Source organism: Trachurus trachurus, assembly GCF_905171665.1.
Source record: "Trachurus trachurus genome assembly, chromosome: 3".
Taxonomy (NCBI): Eukaryota; Metazoa; Chordata; class Actinopteri; order Carangiformes; family Carangidae; genus Trachurus; species Trachurus trachurus.
In genome coordinates, this window is record NC_139893.1 from 14015631 (window position 1) to 14035445 (window position 19815).

The 19815-nt window shown below is 44.4% G+C and overlaps 1 protein-coding gene across 1 annotated transcript in view; it reads right to left on the bottom strand.

Annotated features, from left to right (window-relative positions):
- The window catches only part of elp4 (elongator acetyltransferase complex subunit 4), a gene marked incomplete at its 5' end in the record, with an annotated part of 51802 nt that overhangs the window by 27815 nt on the left and 4172 nt on the right, over window positions 1-19815 (bottom strand). Inside the window, 7 exons of the mRNA XM_083995773.1 lie at window positions 2412-2518; window positions 4828-4936; window positions 8899-9087; window positions 11819-11903; window positions 14840-14976; window positions 16379-16513; window positions 17956-18077. Coding sequence (XP_083851899.1) covers window positions 2412-2518; window positions 4828-4936; window positions 8899-9087; window positions 11819-11903; window positions 14840-14976; window positions 16379-16513; window positions 17956-18077 — 884 coding nt within the window. The remainder of the gene's footprint in view (window positions 1-2411; window positions 2519-4827; window positions 4937-8898; window positions 9088-11818; window positions 11904-14839; window positions 14977-16378; window positions 16514-17955; window positions 18078-19815) is intronic.

Sequence of the window (19815 nt, forward strand, 5' to 3'; positions counted from 1 at the left end):
ATGCAAAGAGAGGGTAAATTTCCTGCTTTTCAAACGTTAAAAAGGAGTCAAAAGTTGAGAAGAATATAGCAGCAGGAGAAGTGCTTTACCTCCACCGTGATGGATGTGCGAAGGAGGCCAGACTGAGCACTGCAGAACAAACTCAGTCAGAGAGTGTTGTATTATGTGGCTTCAGGCAGAGGAGTCCTGTAGCTTGAGTAAATGAGGTGATTAGCAGGGATGGTGTGGGCTGTCACATGTCAGACACTGGGCTTAGACTCCAATCAGCGTGTCATTTGTCAATCAAAGGCCCACCGAGGCAGTTGACCAACAGGTCAAACACGGTATACGACGAGTCACATAGTCGGAGCACAACGGTGGTCCTGTATGTGATCTAAAAACCCAGCTATGGCTCCGCAGCTATGGCTCTGCAGCTATGGGTGACGCCAACAATGCACTCATACCATTGTGACATCTCCATCTCGGGTGATGTAAACCTTAATGACAGCCAATTGCAGTCCCAGAGAAGACAACATGAGAACATAATAGTGCATTAAAATGAATAATGACTAATATGTGTTTTGATTGATTTAGTGCATAACTGATGACATGATACAATGTTCTCTGGGAAACTCCCTGCTACATAACCCATGTGTCACGACCAAGGAGCGTGATTGACATTTCATATTATTGCTCTCTTGTGTCAACAATCAAAATTGTGAAATTTTCTTATCATGCTATGTTCTGAGGGCATCACAGGAGCATGGACCGCATTCAACAAAAAAAAACTCCAGTAAAGCTCTTTAAACAAGGAAGACAGACAAAGCCTGGTCTTAACAGTGTGCTGCCTGGATATATGACATGGTATCCAGGCCGCTAAGGGCTTCAAGGATTCTGTAGGCTGTGCCCCCTGGCCTGCTCAATACAGAGGCCTAATTAAAAGACCATTGAGGATAACCACCTTGACTTTTATGGACCTTATAAATCTATACTGGAGTGGCCTATTTGGGGGGTCAGAGAAAGGGGGTAGGTGGGGGCGATGCAGACAGGAGAAAGAGTGAGAGGGATGGTGCAGGGCTGGCAGAAAATGAGGGGATGGGGATGACCGTCGAATGTGGTGAGGTATGGTGGGGGTTGGCATTCCTCTTGTCCCTTTCACCTCCTGCCTGAGACAATAGAACTCACTAAGAGCCAAGGACCAGAGGGTGTGATAAGGTAATGATAATGTAATGAGGACCAATCATGAGCCTGAGCTAAGAGGAGGGCCCCTTAATTTGTCTCTAGAGTGGTAGTTCAGTGACAGATTGATTGCTCGGAGTGAGAGTAATCATGTGACACATGCAAAATGGAAGTATCTTTGACAGGAAGAGGTTGAATAATCATAAATCAAAAATGGATGAAGAAGTGTAAATGCCTCTATTCTACATGAGCCTAAAAAGGTCACGCCTATCATCAGATTTCAAGCTATGATGCAAAAAAATCAAAATAAAAAAATTAACAATCATCTCTAAAGAAAACAATAAAACACCAACAGATTAAGTCTTCAAACCTCACTCCAAGGCGTCTCAGAAAATAATTTGGAAATGACTGAATGCAGATACAAATGAGCTTATAGACCATAGTTTAAAATACACCTGCTGCGTATCTGTTCCAACAGGTCACTGCTGTTCCAGGCTAGGAAGTGAATGAACAGCAAGCTGCTAGAATGTTGTGATGCTACTAATAAGTAGTGTATATTGATGCCAAACCTAATTTCGTTGCATAGAAATATGCAAAGAAAATAAAGTCTCTCTAGAAAGAATGGACAGCATCTACTGTGCATTGTGTTGTTGATTTGAGAGATACTGCGGCTTATTGCAGCTGCTTACTTTCTGTCCAGCATAAATGGCTGTGATCTGTCATCACTAGTTATTTCAAAATACTTCAAAATACTGTAGAATACCAGAACTAACTTTCAACTTAGCTGCCACCAGTATTTTTTCCATTGCATATTCAAGCATATAGATAGAAATCTTTCACACTCTGTTGCCTCCTGGAGAAAGTGTGGCAGCAACAGTGTATAATCAATAGCTTCACCTTTGATTTTGCCACCCAATAATAGATAAAAGGTAACGCAGGTTGACAGAACTTGGCTTACGTGAGAGACTATCATCAGCACTTAATTTCAACACCGCTATGAACAAGATGAATGGAACAAATGTAATGGCTTTCTTAATAAATAATTGCTGCGCCTAAATTCAGCTCTTGTTTTAGGTTAATGGTTACATGGCAAGCTTCAAAAATACATTAGAGAAGTAGAATTGGGGCAACAAAACAAAAATATATAACTGACAAACAGCACTTAAAATACAACAACAGGGGTGGACCAGCGAACACCTATGTTTTGTTTATAGAGTAAACCCTGGGGATGCTAAGTGACCCAGACAACCTACCTCAATGCTGAACTGTTTTCTCTTGAGCTTAAAGGCCAGGTCCTTGTGGTCAGGGAGCTGACTCGCCAGACAGTTCAGGTGAGGTACCTGGCGTACATGTAGCAGGCCTGTGAAGGACAGAGAGGGCAGACTGAAGCTGGAAGTTCTTACAAATACAACAAATAAATGACAAATAACTTTTTGCTGAGTGTGAATTGTAAAATGTGTAAGAGCTGTATTCCTCTCCCAGATTTCATGGCACACATGCAGAGTGTGCCATGGATCACAACTTAATACAACTAAGAAGTTGAACAAATTGTTTTAGTTCACTTCATTTTATTTATTGTCCCCTGGGGGAAATTCGTTTTTTACTCAGTAAACCTATTATCTCACTCTGATTTAATATACTAATGAACTGTTTTGTTAAACACATTAAACAGATGGCTTAATTAGTTTTAAATGCAACAAGATATTTCTGTTTAACTGTCGTAACTGCAAAAAGTTATGAATGATAAAACCTTCAAATAAGTTTTATGGTAACTAAAGGTAGCCATTTTTTTCTTTGTCTACAGAAACATGTTTTCCCTTGAAGCAAGTTTCACAGTTAGCGTCTTAAAAGAAAGCTTTCAGAGATCCACCATTATAAAGTGCATTTGTGAAAATTGTGATTTGAAGGAAACTCATCTACATGAGTGACTAGAAAGTTGTGTTTAGTAATAAAATTAGGACAAACAAACTGGTATTTACAGATGACAGTGTTTGCATCAAACATCACACTTACAGTCTATGACATTTTCTATATCTTAAGTCCTATTCTCTTATTTTTTCCCTATTTGCTGGAGCATGGGTGACTGTTAAGGAAAATTTCCAACTATTAGAGACACATTAGAACAATGAAGGACAGGGGACAAATAGAAATGGGGGCCTTTGCTGTTAGGGTCCCCAGAATACTTTGTTTCTGATTTTCCTTTGACCATAAAGTTACATTTTCATAAAACTGGAAAAATACTGGAGAAGTGGAGTGGTATAAATGAGCGTGAGAGAGAGAAAAGAAGAGATCGAGGGAGTAATGGAGAAAGGGAGACAGACAGAGAAAGTGGGGGATGGTGGGTTCTCTCCTCTGTGCACTTGGGTGATTTCCCCTTGCCTGATTTGCAGTGACAGGCTTCCCAGCATGCTTTGAGCAGCCCTGAACTGTGCCGCAAACACGCACGCACGCGCATCCGCACGCTCTCTCACACTCGTACCAGATGCGTTTGCACTCATGAACACACATCAAAACAGTCATACACATAAATGTATTTCATAACCCAACCAGAATTTCACTGGCTGGTTAAACACAGGGCAAATATATTTTGAACAACACATTCAAATGACATTAATTGCGAATTCCAAAGGACATTTTTGTAATTCATTCATACAATAAAAACCAAATTATTCGCTAAAACACGCATATGTTTACAAGCCACCTTGCTTTTCAATGCAGAGGAATGCGATCACTATGGGACATGTTATCTAAATAAAACATTCTGTTGGATGAAACCAAAACCTGCCATTGAGTGTTTTTACTCCTCATCTCTTCATCTGTCACAACCAGGGCTGTCTAACCCATGGAGGGGAGGGAGTGGGGAAATGAGAGGAATAGTGCAAGAGTGAGTGGGAGAGTTCGAGAGGCACAGCTAAAAATACCCCACTCGCTTAAACTGACCTTTATGCGTGGAGAGTGTGATAGAGTGATAGAAAAGAAGGAAACAAGAGGGAGGAGGAAGAAATGATAAAACTGAACAGAAAAAGTGACGGTGAGGACTGGGAGAGTAGAGGGAGGCAAACAACAGTGCCCTGCTTTCCTCTTTTCTTCATCCCCTTCTCTCCATTTGTCCCTTAACCAGTGTCCTCTTCCCCTACTGAAAGCCTTGCCCTCCATTTATTAGCAGAGCATGCTGGCCATGGAGACATTGAGCGAGGGACAGAGAGATAGAGGCAGAGAGGAAGAGAGAGTGATGGTGAGAATATCGATTCCCCAGTGTTGGTCTGCTCTGCTCCAGAGCCTCAGGGGTATGGGACAAGGGATGGGACTAGGGATGGAGAGGGGGCGAGGCGAGAGGGAGAGAGGCTCTGCTGGAGGGGGGGTGGGGGGTGGGAGGGAGAGAGAGGCAGGGATGGTGGGGAGGTGAGGGTGCGAGGGAGAGGGGGTACAGCGTGGCAGCTGAATCCCCCCCGGCCTGTCTACTGAGGAGCACGTCTGATTGAGCAGCAGCACACTAACACGCACTGACAGCCTGGCCTGCAAGGGGGCTGCCCTGCCTCCATCCACAGCCCAGCCCCAGCCTTAATGCACTGCCTGTGTGTGTGTGTATGTGCGCACACGCGCGTGTGTGTGTGTGTGCGTATTTGATGGAAAAGAGACAGAAAGATAAGCGAGTGTGTGTGTTCTTACCATGGTAATCTTTGTAGAGTGGGTTGGTCTCTCTCTCAGAGCCTTTGAATGATTCCAGTGCTATGGCATTGTCACATAGCCTGGTAATGCTGCCCATTAGAGCTCTGTCCTGTAGGATCAAGGGAGAGAGGGGGAGAGGGTGAGGGAGAGAGAGATGTAGAGAGAGAGAGAGAGAGAGAAACATGAGCAGGTAATTAAAAGCCTCCTGACGGGCCATCAGTGTTGCAATTAAATTAGGTCATCATTTCCCACGGCCAGGTCATTTCTGCCCATGGCTTAGGTGAGGGTGATGAGGTATGGAGGAGAAAGAGCACTGACAGAGGTGACACAGGTGATGTTGGGGGGAGACACGTGGACACACACCTTACATCGAGCACCCATCTGCAAAAAGAGGCATGGGGAACAGTCAATGAGCAACACACTCAAACTGTTGTACTTGGTGCAGACGCTCAAACCTGCACACACAGCAGGGGAGGACTGAGAAGTGGGAGAAGCAAGAGAGGCTTGATGATGAGAGCTCCCCCTACTGGTTAGGTCAGTGACTTGACAAAGAGGGAGGACAAATCAGGGGTGAATACAGTAGATGTGGAGAATGAATGAGAGATATACAAAAGGATGGAGGCAGAGGGCAAAGGGAGTGGAGGGGAGGGAGAAGGAGGGACACTGGGATGGAGGGAGAGAGGGAGTCCTGCATTATTAATCCTTTTGCCTCTTGAATCATTCACATCCTTCTCTCTGTGTTGGCTGCCACTGCCTAATGCAGTTTTCATGCCTTCATGTCTTTTCCCCACTCTTTCTTCCTTTTCATTTTTGTCCTACTTTTAAAGTAGGCATATACCACCAGTCAGTACCACCGGCACTTACAGGGTACCTGAGGTCACTCTCAAGGAGCAATTAAAGCCAGTGTAAGAGTTTGAATACGACAAATTATTCAAAAACATCAATGGTACAATATTGCCGGTAGTGTCTGTGTGAGAAACAGCCATTTAAAACGTTATCTGTGCCAGTCTGTTCTAGTCATAATAACTCCCCCTTTGTGTACTAACAGATAAACAGATATGGCTCCGTGGAAAAGAGGAAAAGTTTCAAAGACAGAGGCGTCCAGAGTGTCCACACAGGGCTATTCAGTGTTGTGGCAGCAGGGCAGAATGAGGTCAGGAAGACATGCACATGCTCCACAGCTCCTTTCAAGTTCAAGGAGGTGATCAGGGAAAAGCTCACCTTACACCAGAGCTTGTTTTTTTTTGTTTTTCTGCACATGTATTCATACTTGATAAGGGCCTGAAACAAGAGACGGTCCAGTTCTGTACGGAAAGTCAATGCCGGCTCAATTAGCTCAGATTCCATCAGTGTAAATCCCGTGAACACCCTGAGCCTCAGCTGACGACCACTGACATGTCAAAGGGAGGGCCCAGCATTTATCTTACCCTGACTAGGCAAGTGGGTAGCTCATGACTTGACAGGGCTCACCCAGTTACTGATTAACCCCATTTCATTTTTCCCGCAGTTGTTTGGCTCAGCGGTGTACTGGTTCATCGGACATGTCACTGTGTACACATGTGTTCAAACATTAGGCTGCAGATGTGTTATTCTACACTTAGACAATCTGCCCAGTTCAATGCAAAATTCAATACATCGCTCAGGGAGGCAGGGAATCTATACACAGTATGAGACAAAATAAATCTGCATCCCTCCCAAGCTTACAAATATTAGCAGTGCTTTTTCCAAAACATGTGAATTCATATGCAAGAATAGACACCCCATTAAAGATGGAAAAATGACATTACATTATGATTATAATTATTATTATCTAATGAATCTATCACATATTATATTATATGATCAATCTGACGTACATATATTTCAAACAATACAATTAAAAATTGGACAAAATTTGAAAATTAATGTTGAAAATGCACATTTAAAACCCACTGAGTAACATAAGAAACAGCAAATATTACTAGACAAATGATGATAACTGTGTAAATTGAATGACAGAATGTCCAAAAACTTTAAAATAAAATCATACAAATTGGCAATAAATACGATGTATTTGTTTCCCGTAGAAGCTAGACACTCATACACTACTATACAGTATAGGATGATGTTGCTGTATTGTTCAGTAAACTTATAAACATAAACAATCAGACTTCAGATACTGTTTTTTCATTACCATAAGGAAATCTTTAGCTAAACTTAACAATGTAGAGGGATTTAAGAGTAAACTTTGAATGACCAAATGTAACCAAAATAGATCAACTAAATACTGATGTGAAGTATATAGTATACAGCCCCACCACCACCACACAGGGCTGTGGCACTAAACAGCTGTGCTTGACCAGTCCAAACACTGAGTCAAAATATTTGCATAGGTCAGGACACCACTTAGTCTGAGCAGCAGGTGAGGTGTACATGGATGCATTTTATGGAGGACTGTGCGTTTTCTGTTTGTGTGTTTACTCGTGTGGATGGGTGTGGTAGCGGGAGATAGTATGATGGAGGTGGCCCGGGCTAGGACAAGCCTAATTAATGTTTCAGATGGACTGTGGCACTGGGCTGCTGTGAGGAGGCTTTCAGCGAGTTGCTCAGCTTCCCAAGCTGCTCAATAATGAATATAAAAGTCCAGTGTGGTCTCAGCCAGCTAGCCCACTGCTACTAGTCTAGACAGTCTTCCAAAGGCCACACTGTTAACTAAGCTACTAGCCAAGCAGAGGCAGAGAGATGCTCTGCTAACCTTTCAATTGAATTAACACACCAAACACGACGATGTCACTAACTTAAATCGAGCAGCTTTCACACGCCGGTTACCTCAGATGATCGCTTTTCTCATGACAACATCATCAAGTGAGATTCACAGTGTTACTAATCATTTCATAGATGGCCATCTTAACAGCCTCTCATTACCTCCATGTTGGCTTAGTTACCCAACACCTGATTCAATCCAAAGTTTCCCCCCTCTCCTCCTCTTCCCCCGCTCATTCACTTCTCTCCCCAGGGTGGAGAAGGGGGAGGAGACAGATTAAGGGTTTGGAACCCAGGCCAGAGAGGGACAGGGGGACCGCTCCCACCACAGCTGACATCTGCTAGTTAGCCACTTTACCTTTTTTGACTAGGCCAAGGCCGCTGTGCACTCAGCATATAGGCCTGGAGCCAGAGCATGTTGTGACAACACAGCTGTTCTGAAAGTTAAGCATCGACCTATATCTTTGTATAAAAAGGCACCGCAGAAAACTCGCAGCTTCGATGCTCCCGAGAACGAGGACTATGAGGAAGTGGGTGTGTTTGAAGCGCGGCCCGAGATAAAACATTTTAGTAGAAAGTCTCAGATGGCTTTTCTGGTGAGTGTGCCTCTATGGTTGAGTGTTTGGGGGGAGGGCTGTGGTTTGCCATATGCCTCAGCAGATGACTCCACCTTCACACTGAGAGGCCAGACTGGACACAGACGCATGCACGCGGACTCGTACCCCCCACCCCCACCCCTCCGAACCACCCTCACATTCACCCTCACCCTCACCCACACACACACACACACACACATGCACATGACTGCAAGGAGGGAGTTTTGTAAGAGAATATAATGCACACACAGACACACACTCTCATTGTGTACAGCTTTCAAGTAATTAAAGTCCAAATAAACAAACATAGATTTAGAGCCCTTTGAATGAAGTGTGCACTCGACTGGGTCTGTTGGGGGAGTGATGCGTGGAGGAAGAGGCCCCTCGCGGGCCGGAGTCAGACCAGGGTGACACTGAACCACAGGGTCAAGAGGAGGCCCCGCCACAAAAGACTTCGATCTTCGTGCCCCATTAATGAACGAGGCCACGCAAAAACTACAAGGATGAAAAATGAACTCACGTGCAAAGAAATCTCAAGTGACCATCACTGGCAAATTCAGCTCAATTCAAGTTTAGCGCTTTATCTACCCCTCAAGGTAAGTGCACAGGAGCCGTGCACATCATTATGTGTATTAAGCCGGCCAGCTGTCACCGATCAGATAAACTGTATTCTGAGAGATTGCTGATGCTCGCAAACTCCGTCGAGTCGTTATCACGTGTCAAGACGCCTTACCTGGATGAGATGCGAAGGTACAGTAACCACCGCCACTGACAGCGATGACCTCAGCAGAGCGCGCAGTCCGTAGAGAAAGGTAGCGAGGGCGTGGCGGTGTCTAGGGTTGTCATGGCAACTCAGGTCATCACCCCAAAGAGCTGAGCCAAGAGAGTGAAGCCCAATGCGCAGGATGTTGCGTGACTTTGACTACAAGAAAAAAAAACAAGAGCAGGGGGGGGGGGGGGGGGGTGGGGGGATGGGGGAGGAAAACTTAAAATGTGTTAAAGAGTCTTGGACATGAGCAGTGTTCTCCTGAAGCAGAGCCACAACATCAAACTAATGCAATAACAGTTTGATTAAACTTAAAGTTCGGAGAGGACGTTTGAGTTTGAAGATGAAAAGAAAACAGCTATTTGAAGTGTTTCAGAAAAAGGTGCTGCTGTCTTGGGTCGTATTCTCAAACTCTGGGGGAGAGCGACTGGACAGTCTGCTCACCAGCACAGACGATCGGAACACAGTGCCCAAACGTGACTGGACACAACTGCCCAATCACAGAGGCCATCTGACACACGCACAATGGACCTGTCAGACAGGCTTCCAATATGGCTGCCACCCAGAAACCCCAACACATTCTTGGCACCACAGCGATGCTCTGCAGCCAAGGGGGCCTGGGTAAGGGTGGAGTGCCTTCCCTTGAAACCCCCCCCACCACCCCACCCCACCCCACCACAAGAGATCAACGGTAACCCACTCTCATGAAGACAGAGAGAAAGTGGCCAAACAGTGGTGGGATATATATCACTGAAACACAGAGAATGGAGGAGCCTGTCCAAACTGTGAGAGGTTTTTAACCTTTAGTACAATTGCCTTTTATTTGGGTTTTTCTTCGGGATGGCTCCTGTTTACTGAGGTGAGAGCCAAGAGTGATTAACAAAGCTTGGCCTAAAATCTGCTCACTTCTCCCTTTTTTTTTTCCTTCTCCATGCTCCTTTATCCCTCCCCCTCCATTATCTCGACCCTCCCAAAATCTCCTCCGCCCAACTCCCCATCGCTTCCTCTCCCAACAGTATGACCTAAGCTTCGTTTGGATCTGAATCAGAATCACAAGCATCTAAGAAAAATAAACCCCATTGTTTCTGGGAGTTTTTCACAGTTGGCTCATAGTTTCCCGAGGGAGGACTCTCACAACACACACTCCAGGTTCATCCTCCTCTACATACAGTACATCATCAGTGCTGCATTACTATACCTTAGTATAGGCTACTTGAATATTACCGCAGTCCATGTGTGTGTGTGTGTGTGTGTGTGTGTGTGTGTGTGTGTGTGTGTGTCATTTTTGACTTTTCTTTGTTTGGCAGACTTTGCCTATATACAGTAACCAAATTAGAAATCTGTTTTTTTTTATGTGTGCATCCCAGCAGGGGGGAACTGTGGTAACATGACTGTTGCTGTGGCAACATCAGGAAAAGAGGCCAAACTTAACTCCTATAGTTTTAGCCTATAGAAAAAGAAGGGAACGGTGCCAGTAGACTTAAGCCAAGGACCAGAGGCCAGCCATATAGACTACAGCCAGCCTGGGACCACAACCTAATCACCAGCCAGTCTCAGCGGAGGCTCACTGTCCTGCTGCCACTTCTGTCTCACTCATCTCAAAAAGACAAGTGTGCTCGGGAAAGACGAATCCTCGCTCGTCTCGTCTGTTATTTACCTAACACATTTCATATTTATGTACCATCAGCATCTTGTTAACGATCCTTGATGGCAGATTAACAAATAAACGCGCACACACTGACAATCACCCATACTGAGCATTCTTGTGCCAGTGCCCATGTCGCTCTGTGCCGGTCTGCATTCCTGGACTGTGCCAACAGCATGTCAGGCGGCCACACTGCTTTAATGATGTCAGCAGTTAATCTGGTGTGTGAGTGACAGCGCTCGGGGAGGGAGGGTAGGGGGTACTGGAGGTAAATCCTGTGTGTGAGTGACAGGGGGAGAGGTGGCTCCAGGTGACGAGCAGAGGGGTCACCGAATGTAGGTGAACACACACACCAATGTACACACATATATGCAGGCATACCGCAGTGTTAACAGAAGTACACTTGGTCCTGTGGAAAACATAAATAGGAAAAGCCAAGAGAGACAGACGGGGCCGTGGATGTTGCTGGCATACTGTAAAACGACTGATGATTATTAAGAAGATATATGTCAGAGGTAAGACACACACAGCTGGGACACACACAGGTGAGGCCAAACCCAAGCAGGTGACAGAGAGGTAAACAGGCTTGAGAGAAGCTGTGATTGTGTCAGGTCACAGATGTAGATAAAGTCTAGTATCAACCCCGTTTTTTTTTTTTTTCAAAGCTCCTTTGATGCATATCACACATTATAGCTAAAATTTACATGTATATGTTTGGGCTAAGTGTACTAAGTGAGGCTCTAGGCAGCATGTCAATGAGTTCACCCTTAACGACACTCAGTGAATGAAGAACACTGTGTTTTGTGTTGCATCACAGCAAGCAGCAGTTTACAACATGCCTGCTTCAATTCAGCAGATTTTTTTTTTGTCAAAACCACAAACAAATCCCTTCATGTTGAGAGGAAGTTTGATTGACAAATAGTACATTGGGTTGAGCTGATAAGAACATTTTGTTACTGATATAGAATAAATTAAATAAACAGAACACTTGTAACACTCCACTTCGACTCTATTGGATGAGAGATTATAAAATTTAACATGAAGGGAGTGGTGGCCTAAAGTGGACAAAACCACTCACTCATCACTCAGTTGCTGTTTTGCCACAAATCCATACACACAGATTTATGTTATAATGACTGTTTGTTAATAATTGGCAATGCAACTACAATCATAGTTGCAAAAAAAACTTCTCAATTAAGGCAAAAAGCAAATGCAAAACAGTGATTGAATTCTACTTCTTACCATGGGGGCTGCTACTTCAAAGCCCTCTCTGTGTACGACCTCTTGAAGTGACTTCAACAACGAAGAGTAGGACTCGAGCATTGGGCTGCAGAGAGCACAGGACAGAGGAAAGGGGGGACATTGTGAAGAAGACAACCAGAAAGAGAGCACAGGAGGGTTACATCAGGGGTGTAAACTGTAAATGAAACCATTTTGATAAAATTGGGCCAAGCCTATCATCTCAGTAGCTTAATCCTCTATGACTGCAGCATGTTCCTCCTGACTGTGCTTTTCTGGAGCCACTGAAGCAGACAGATGATCCATATCAAGAGATCCAATTAATTTATTTGGTTGATTAAATTACAACATGACTGGTTCTCTGTCAGCTCCCTGAGGAACTGATTGTGCCGAGACAGACAGACAGATAGACAGACAGATGAGATGTGCGTATGCACAAACATACACACAACAAAGATGATAAGTGAGAAGGAGGGGGGGTGGCGCGGGGGATTAATGGGCTGATATCTGAAATTAACAGGGAGCAGCATTTTGGTGTTTAATCAGGGGTAAGATGTGCACCACTGACAAAGGCCTCACAGTGCCACCGGAGCAACGTTCAGCAGCAACAGTCGACGGAGGCTCTGCTGTTGAGCCCACCATGCGCCTATAGGATGGCCAATAGGAATGTTAACCCCCATCTTTTTACACAGGACCCTCCACTTAAGAATGCCCGACCATTGTAATGACCACTCTGCAGTGAGTCACAGTGGGCTGCTATGTCAGTTGTCAATTCGACCTGCAGGCTACAAATCTGATACACATAGATTGGTCACACGCCACTAGCCCTGCATAAAGAACAGTTATACACACTTGTGTTGATTACACTTGCGCCAAGTATATCCATGTACTCTATTTCAGTTATTCAACCCAACAATGGTGCCTCCTGACCCCACTGAGGCTAATGATAGAGCTGGTTTGGTGAAAGAGGGACACCTACCCTCCTTGGCCTCTCTGCCCATGCCCCTTATCTGAGGTAGGGGGGCTGGGATGGTTTGACAAGTAGTTGAGCAGAAGGCTGCCTTTGGTTGGCAGTTATTGTATACAACAGCATTGTGTTTTTTTAGCTACCCCTACAGAGCACCCTTATTCAGGTACTAAAAAGGTCTAGGTGCTTAGCTACAGGGGCTAGTGTGTTGGCTAATTAGGATCATACACAGGGAGGCTTCTTTATCTCGGCGTTCCTCTTTCAGCGACGGAAGAAAGGAGGAGAGAAGGAGGATGCTTGGTCTTAAACAACAGGATCTGTATCACCTAGAGAGCAATTTGTGCCAATTATGCCTTCAAGTGAAACGGAGCAATTTAACAGCCAGGGTATCAACATGGGGCTGTGGACACGTGCAAGGGGGAGTAGCCTGCTTAGGAGTTTGTGGGGTACATGTGCGTTTGTAATGTGCTGTGTGTGTGTGTGTGTGTGTGTGTGTGTGTGTGTGTGTGTGTGTGTGTGTGTGTGTGTGTGTGTGTGTGTGTGTGTGTGTGTGTGTGTGTGTGTGTGTGTGTGTGTGTGTGTGTGTGTGAGTCTTGAGGCGGGGCTGGGGGCACAATGGTGCAGTGCAGGTGTAGTTTCCAGCTGTCAAAATGTCTGTGAGGTCTATGACCTATTCAGATGCCACATCGGCACAACACTGTCACTCTTACTCACTAGACGGCCACAAAACACCAAACATCCATGGAGAAGATATTTTGTTGTTATTTTATTTGTAGTATATTAATAAAAATCATCAAGTTGTGAACTGTGATACTCAGCAAAATAGTGAATGTTGCACACTTCATGGTGCACACTTGTAAAAATGTATATTTTTAAGTGAATATCCACAACATTTAATGTGTTTGCATGGGTGCTCCATTAAAGAGCCTCTGTTTGCTGAAATAAAGGAAAGGGATTGTATAAAGCCCCCTCCACATCCTCTGCGCTCCAGATTGCTGTATTTACCCAGTGTGTGCGAGTGTGCCTTCGTGTGCCCTTGTGTGCTCAGCAGCACTCTCTGAGTAAAGAGCCTGCATGACCTCTGAACCCTAAGTACACTCAACGCAGGAGAAATCAAACAAACGCTGAGCAAATAAGGCTTTTATTTGAATAGACGTACACAACCTTGAATTGTGTATGTAACCTCAAAGGGTGAATGACTTAGGCCATTGGGACACTGTTCAGAATTGGGATGTGACCCGCCTGATTTTAAATGACTTGTATCTGTTGTTTAAAGGACAGTAATACTAAAATGATTCAGTGTTACATTCATACAAATAATTTTGTTAAAATCCAATATTCCACATGAATATGAATATGAGAACGCCTGAAGCTCTGGAGCAGGTATGGCAAATGTTAAATGAAAATATGGCATGATGACAGCTTTTTACATTTTTATATTTTGAAGTAATTCAATGAATCATGGTCACACAGATCTACAATGTATGTATTAATCGATTAGTTAGGATACTGATAGAAAAATAATTAATAAGTAAATATAAATAGATAATCATTAAATAACCTTGCTTCATCTTAAATGTGAGTATTTGCTATATTAAATCACAGTAAGTCACTTCTAGTTCTTGGACTGAACATTTAAATAATGTGACTTGGTTCTCCTGTGCTGGGTATTTTTTTGCAATGTTTGGACATTTTATGGGTAAAAGAAAAAAGAAAAGAGAAAATATGAATTAATAATGAAAACAATATTGTTGCAGCTCCATAGTTTATTCAGTTCTTACAACTGTGTATTGGGGGGAAGGTCAACTTTTTTTCTAACGCAAATGCTGGTCACAAGGCTTGTATAGCATGTGCTCTTTAAATTATGTTGTCTGTCTGCATTGTTGGCTCACCTGTATTCTGTGAACGATGCCATGTTTGCTTACCAGTCTTCTGTGGATGATGTCTTATTTGTGTAACTGTGTTTTGTGGATGATGTCGTGTTTGTGTGCCAGTGTTCTGCGGATGGTGTCTCATTGGTTTCCAAGCGTTCTGTGGATGATGTCTTGTCGTTTTACCTGTGTGTGGGTGATGACTGGGTGGGATGTTCAGGAAGGTAGAAGCGGTGGCACTTGGCTGCCTGGCGAATTTCTGGCTCCATCGTCTTGGACACGTCATAGTAGTGCCCGAACCGGGAGGAGGATGCCAGGGCGCTCTGAAGAGGTCAACAAGTGAAACACATTGGTAAAAGAGGATGTAGACAAAAGCCCTTTCATGATAGTAGAGTTTAAATTAGATTTGACACAACTGCCTGCTTCCGGTGTGTGTGCATTTAACTTATTTCAAATAACAACGGAGCAATTCATGAGAAAAATAATCTTATTTGTGTTTCTAACATGTTAAATGAGTGTGCTCCACAATACTATGGTAATGCAATTGCATTGTTTATGGGTCATTCCTCAACATTTCTACAGAAGAGAAGTTAAATAACCACTACGACCACGCTCTTAATCATTTCTTCACATAAATGTCCACTTCTGACTGTGAAAGCAAACGTGTCAGGGACGCAGGGGAAGGCGGATGTTTTCCTGCAGCTGAAAGAGAGAGTTTTAGCTCTTCTCTCTCAGTGAAACCAGGGATTCCATTGTTAGAGGGGCCCTTAATCTACTCCTAATCTGGATTAGGGCCCCCGGTGTGTCCCTCTCCTGGCGGGACGAGGGGGTCAGCAGGGCAGGGGGGTCAGGGGCTCATCTTCTCTTTGTGAGCCTGGCAACCCGCTTAGCGTTCCATCCTCGCCCTGACGGCCTCACCTTTGATCTGATGTCTTCATCGAGAGAGCGACACAGTGGGCTGTGCCAGGAGAGGTGTGTGTAAGGGGAAAGTAAGCGTTGACTCTGGGGGTGAATTTGAGATGCAAATCCTCTGGCGGGGCTTACTAGTGGTTTGTAAAGACGATTTTACAGAGGAAGGGGGAGAGGTGAGGAAAGGAGACAGATATAAAGAAGTTTCCAGGGAGAGAGAAAGAGGGAGAGGATCCCCAGGGACACACTGTGTGCTGTTAATCCACATAGCGATATGGATTATAGACCGAAGGGGGGAGACTACAGAGAAGTAGAAGGGGAGGGTCACCTCTCCTCAAAGCGGAAGAAAGAGTGTAGAGCTGCCGACCCTAGCAGGGGGAAAGGCAGGGATTTGGGGAAAGACAGAGGAGCAGGTCTGGGTCATAGGGTTGAGCGAGCAGACATGTCAATGCAGAAGCTGCAAAGTACTCTTGTTTCCCAGGCTAAGCAGGGGTGCACGCGTGTGTGTATGTGTGTATATGTGGGTTGGGGTCCAGTGAAAAGCCTACCTATTGCCAGCTAAGTGTGAGTAATCTGGTCTAGCTCTGAAAGGAGAGGCTGAGGCCTTATTCACTCCACAAAGGAGTTTAGAAGCTGATGGATTTAGTGGAGCAGTGGAGACAATTGCCAAACCACTATAACCAGAGAGCCAGTGCTGTTCTTTCTCATACCATCATTAGGAAAGACGTGTGCTTGATTTGATATCCTGACATATATTCAAATTAAAATACACTGATATTATAATAAGCGACGGACAATATCTAATCAGCTGATTACCTGTACTTTTGGAAGATTCTGATAACGCCAAGCAATCTTCATTGCATCCAAACTGTCCTGAGGTTCACAAGATAGTCTGGGCTGCTCTGCCGGCTTGTGGATGGCGACATCGTCCAAGATGGGAGCCGGGAGTTCCTGCACATAAACATTAAGTAAACACAAGATGTCAAAATATGCTCAATTTAACTGACAGACATCTATTTTTTTTTAATTGTTGTATAATTTCACCATCGAAGCTGTCATAGCTTTGCAAGACAGCCTTGCCCATCCTTTTAGGTGCACTCTAATGTTGGCTTTGTCTTTTCCTAAAAATCATGTAAATGAAACCAAACCTTGGTTTCTTGATTGTGGCAAAACAATTAACGCAAGAGATGTTTCCTAGAAAATCTTGATTATGTGTCCATGTTTAAACTTAACTGAGTTTCTAATGGAGTTTTTTTTTTACAAGAGCACACATGCATGACAAAGAGCTGAAACAGGAAATGAATTGTTGTGGCATCAGTACAAAGGCATAAATGATACTTGAAGTGGTGCGTCCCTGTATCAAAAATAATTACATCCGATGAGACTAAAACTGAAACGAGTAAATCTGAGTTTCTAAACAGAACTGTAAACTATTTGTAAAACCGAGACTCAAAAAACTCTCTAATTAGGGAGCCTGTTTTTTCATTGTGCAACCAGCACCGAGAGTTTCTACAAGTGTCTAACAAAACATAACAAAAGAATCCTTCCAGCCTTTGGTTCGAAACATGGCAGAATTGAGTGGGAAATCTGATTGATTAGCTGAAGGAAGTAAACACGAATTTTAAAGTCTGAGAGCTGTTGTGGTGCATGTGAACGCCTCCTCCAATTTCCTGCTTTAACTTGATTTCTGCAAGTAAGCTGGTTTCTCCTGTGCATGTTATTGTAATGCATTAAGTACAACCTTAGCATCGGAAGATTAGCATACTGTGAATGTAGCTGTGAAAACACTAAATGATGTGATATATCCCCATTGGGAGCCCCCGTCTCTTAATAAGCCTTTGATATGTAAAGAGAGGGTGAGGCTGTGACCCCTCCCACTATCAATCAGTGGGAGAGAGGCCCTCCCTCCTGTATGCTGGGTGGCAGTCAGCTTCTGGGGCTACAGCCCTCTTCACAGAGTGATGCGTCGGGAAACGTTTCAACAATGCGACAACCATGCCACCCTCGACCTTTTCAGATACCCTCACTGACCCCGATACATCTCTGGCAGACCTGGACGCCCACATCATGGTCCGATCAGTCAGTGTGAACCAGGCCGAATACTGTACAGTGGTAGGTGATTAATATACTGTGACAAAAAACTACCTTGAAAAGTAGGCTGATCTTTTCCAAGATATTTTAAAGACAAAGGAGTAAACAAGAGTTTTCACTTATGACTTTTTGACGGTAGAGCAATTGTATAGGGTTGGTGCTGCACTAGACACATTGAGGCCATCTTGGCTCCTTTGTGGATGGTTTGTCAAGACTTGTAGGATGAAAAAAAAAACATACCTTAGATTATAACAGAATTCCTGCCTAAGATTTTAGGGAATAGATGACACCTCCTCTCATACCTGTAGGATGTCATCAGGGTTATCTTGAGCTGCCGCCACAAAAAGTTCATGTCGACACACCACTCCTTCTGCCAGGAAGTACTTCAAGATCATACGAGAGTAGCTATCATATCGGTCCTCCTCTAAAAAAAAAAAAACAAGGAACAAAAGAAAACAGCGGTTAGAGTTTGAATGTAAATGCAAAAATATACAGACACAGAAGCTGTCATTCAGTGCCATAATGATGCAGGTAAACAAATTCTCCCTATAAAAGATATACCAACCTAAAGTCTATCAGTAGATCTTGTCACCTTCTGACCGTTCATTCAGACACCACAGACAGATCCAGCACTTTCTGACCACATCACAGCTGCTGACTGTAATTGATATAAGGACTGCACTCAGGCTACCTTTTCGTAGGAAGGGATGAACAGCATTTGACATGGCACAGAAACATAGGTGTTCCCGTGTGATCCGACTATCAAAATGGAGATGACATCTTCAGCTTCCTTGTTAGGGTCGTAACTGTACTCTTGTCTACATACACCTATCATTTCCCCAACCAGCTACGGAGGTGAGAGGGAGACACCTGTCTCAAGCACTCCCCTGTGCCCTTGAACGCAAAGGTACCCCTGCTGTCTGGACAACCGACAGGAGGAGGCAGAAGCAGGATACGATTTGTGCCTGTCCTCAAACTGCTTTCTTACATTTAGCTCACTTTAACATCTGTATTTTGTGCGAACTCTGTTGGCAATGGCATCGTTTCATTGTTCTTTACCTGTGTCAGTAACATCAGGTGTATTTATGATCATAAAAGTAGGTAAAAGGCATATAAAAGTTATCAGACGGATGAGTGAAGAGGGTGGTTTTCAGGACGGAGTGATGACATTACAGCCTCATCTACAGGGGTGTCTCAGGCATTGGACAGACTGGCAGCTAATTGTAAACATCGAACATAATTCCCCAAAGGTAGCCTTTTCGCAGTGCACACAAAGCAGCCACCACACCCTAAAATCCACAAAAAAAAGCCTGCATCATCACCATGACACCCCCCCGAGCAGGGCACATAACTCTACCCAGCATGCTACTGCTGCTTCCTGTCACAATCACCATTTTGTAAAGATTTCATAGGCCTCTCCACACAATGACAAACAGTGGGCACAAGGACAAAGGCAGCAGTGACAGTTTAAGGTAATGGGCATACAGCTGACAGCTTGGGAATGACATCCTGACGTGTCATCCTCGAACATGCGGAGAATTTCCCCCTCCCACGTTCCCAGTCTATGTCCTCACCTACGGACTTAGGATGGCCAGGAAATTCCATGGCTCTTCAATTTGTTGTCGGTGGGGCTCCCTGTTCTCTTATTGATGGGTTTCTAGGTCAGCAGGCCTTTGTGGCTTTCAGCAGGCCCCACAAAGACTCCCAGATGGGCCCTCTCAAGATGGGGCCTATTGTGGTTGTGTTTCTATGGGAGCCTTACAAATGGAACCTCCAGGAGTCATTAGGCTGTTGAGGCGGGGGGTAAGGGGAGGGGGCAGGAGGTGTCGGGGTATAGGAGCAACAGGGGGTGGGGGACGGTCATATCTTTGAGATAGATCAGTCACTCTGGACAGTCACGTGATGATTTTCCTCTCCGTTTTTTGTTTTGTTTTGTTTTGTTTATTCCGAGGTGGGTTCAGCAAAGTGGGGAAACACCTCCGTTTCATTTGCCTCTAAACAGAGGAGTGGGAGTGCAGGAGTCCTGAATCATATCTGCTAAAGCTGCAGGGGGAGGAGGCAAAATATCTAGGTCAGAGTGTTTTCTCCCTCGTATGAGTCTTTGGTCTATGAGGTACTAATCTCTATACTGAGCAGCTCAGTGGCCGTACAGCAGGTAAACA